This window comes from Nansenia antarctica, assembly GCF_963989245.1.
Source record: "Nansenia antarctica genome assembly, chromosome: 19".
NCBI classification, from domain to species: domain Eukaryota; kingdom Metazoa; phylum Chordata; class Actinopteri; order Argentiniformes; family Microstomatidae; genus Nansenia; species Nansenia antarctica.
The window spans coordinates 19,424,270-19,426,720 of record NC_137692.1 but is presented as its reverse complement, the minus strand read 5'-3'; the positions used below and the strand labels follow the sequence as shown (position 1 = coordinate 19,426,720).

The 2,451-nt window shown below is 49.1% G+C and overlaps 1 protein-coding gene across 1 annotated transcript in view; it reads right to left on the bottom strand.

Annotated features, from left to right (window-relative positions):
- Positions 1-505: 505 nt before the first annotated feature.
- Positions 506-2,451, bottom strand: part of LOC308173971 (zinc transporter 6-like) — a gene marked incomplete at its 3' end in the record, with an annotated part of 28,770 nt that continues 26,824 nt past the window's right edge. Inside the window, exon 10 of the mRNA XM_080549024.1 lies at positions 506-1,141. Coding sequence (XP_080405150.1) covers positions 506-1,141 — 636 coding nt within the window. The remainder of the gene's footprint in view (positions 1,142-2,451) is intronic.

Here is a 2,451-nt window from a genome sequence, read left to right as displayed (position 1 = left end):
AGGAATCATTATAGAGTATCAGTTATTATGCTTATCATTACAGTTACTTCCCAAAAAACACACAACATAGGGCATGGGCTGTTGTGCTGCTGGACAACATGTGATGACCGTTTAATTTGACCATTGACCAATGGAGGTACAGTCTAGGTTATGTAACAAAACAAAGTCCTATTGAGCATACACGTGGATTTATATTTTTTTTAAAGCACATGTTTATGATACAAAAGCCATACACTCATACGCCAACAGCAGATTACATACCATGTCCAATGACTTATACAGTTAAAACGTCTTAGATACATAGTTCATTTAATTTACAATTTAACACATCTGCATCCTGGATTACAGTACAAAAAATATATAAAGATAGAAAATCCATCAAAGGTAAGAATGGAGATTGTGTTGTTGTGTCTTGGTCCCATCATAATAAATACCATGATAATTATATTCTCTCTCTGGGATATCCCAACTTTAATTCCTCCCATCTAAGTATCCTATCCGACCATCAAGGTCTGTGCTGGTGCTGGTGGTATTGTGATGGGAGAGGGTTGCTTCCGTATCGGTGTGGAGCCGGAGCTGCCCCTCCTAAGGCAGTTCTGAAGCTTTGTGTCGAAGGCGGCATCCCTGCTCCCATCCCCATCCCCAGTCCCAACCCAGCCCCAGCCCCCATCCCCATCCCCATCCCCCCAGCAGCAGGCCGGGGGGGCAGGCCCTGGTTGAGCATGTTGGTGTAGGGGGAAGAAGAAGCTCCGTAATTCAGGCCCATGCTGAAGGGCCTGTGGGGCTGGGCGCTGGGCAGGACCACGGAGTGAGCGTGTCTCCCGGGGGTTTCGAAGGAGAACTCGGGCGGGGGGCTGCTGGGCTTGGACGGGGTGGACGTGAGGGGGTCCGCCTCCTCGGAGGACCTGGAGGAGGAAGGGGGGAGGAAGCCGGACGCCCCGCCGCCGTACCCCTCTGAACCCTGGCCTGGGCTCATCGCGCCGGCTGGGAGGGCCCCCGACACGAGAGACGGGCGGATCCAGTCATCCTTGAAGATCTGAACGGTCAGATTGGAGACCAGCGGGAGGAGGCGGTTGGTCACGTGGGCCAGCACCATCTGCTCGTTGGCGTCGCGCCGTATGCGGACGTGGGCCGAGCCGGCCTGGAACGAAACAAACGGACCATAACGGGACAGGAGTTAAACAAGAGTCAGTCGTGTTTACTTTAGAGTTTCTAAAAACCATTCATCTTTCAGTCATTGTCTCTCTCGACCCCCTCCCGACCCCCCCCCCCGCCCTTGCCCTCTCATTTTTGTCTGTCTCTCTTTCTCTATTTCTCTCTCTTAGGGGGCCATGTCTCTCTCTCTCTCTCTCTCTCTCTCTCTCTCTCTCTGCTGGCAGCTACCTCGGGTACGGCCTGAGGGACTGTATGACAACAACTCTCAACTGTATGACAACAACTCTCGACTGTACGGCAACAAGCGAGCAGAGGGCAGCGTAAACAATGGATAATCTGACAGTCGACACTGGAATTAGCACACTAGGTTAATCACAGGAGCACCATAAACAAAGAGACTAGCCCGCTACTGTACATCAATAGTACAAAAGTATTGCTTTCATAACATGATGTTAGCAACATTATTATGCTGTTACTATGCTTGAGTACGTGTAAGTGTAATTTCAATTAATAAGATATAACGCCAGCACACCAAAAAAGGATCTCTGTTTTAATTCCTTTGCATATTGTATTGTATGTAATATATATTGGGTACATTCTGTTGTCATTCCTGTCTGATTGTGCTTTTAATGTATGATTTGCTGCAAAAAAATCAATTTCCCCAGAGGCGATAGTAAAGGTTTCTACAACCAAAACATTCTTGTCAAACATACAATACATTGTGACACAACATTGTGAATTATCTATGTGACCCTTAATAATTGAATCACTCGACTCCTATTCTACCATACGATGTCGAAATGTATTCTATGCTGTATTGTGAGAGTGTGACACACTCTCTCAGAGTTCCGCAGGAGGAGTGACACTAGATGACCTTGCTCCATCTAGAGGCGGGAGAGGAGAAGCCCCGGTGCGGGGGTGAGGGTACACCCTGCAAGCTGCCACCAAAGGCAGCCAAGCCCAGGACTGTTGGCTGTTAGAATGAACGAGCATTCCCCTGGATGGGGGGGTTTACAAGAAGAGCAACAAACAAAAAACATCTCTCCACAAAGTTGGAAGCAGATGAAAGTTTAAAAAAATCAGCCGGGAGAGAGATTTTGCAACGCATGAGCAAACTCGCGCCCCCCTTTTCATCTGAGTGAGCAGAAGATCTGTGCGTACTGTCAACAACAGGACTCGGCCACTAAGAGTGTGAATGGCGTGGCGTTCTCTTTGTGTGTTAGCCCCCGTCCCCCCTCCCCCCCCCTCTGTCCCTAACAGACAGGCATCTGCTGGGGAGTGGGGGGGGCACAGCAA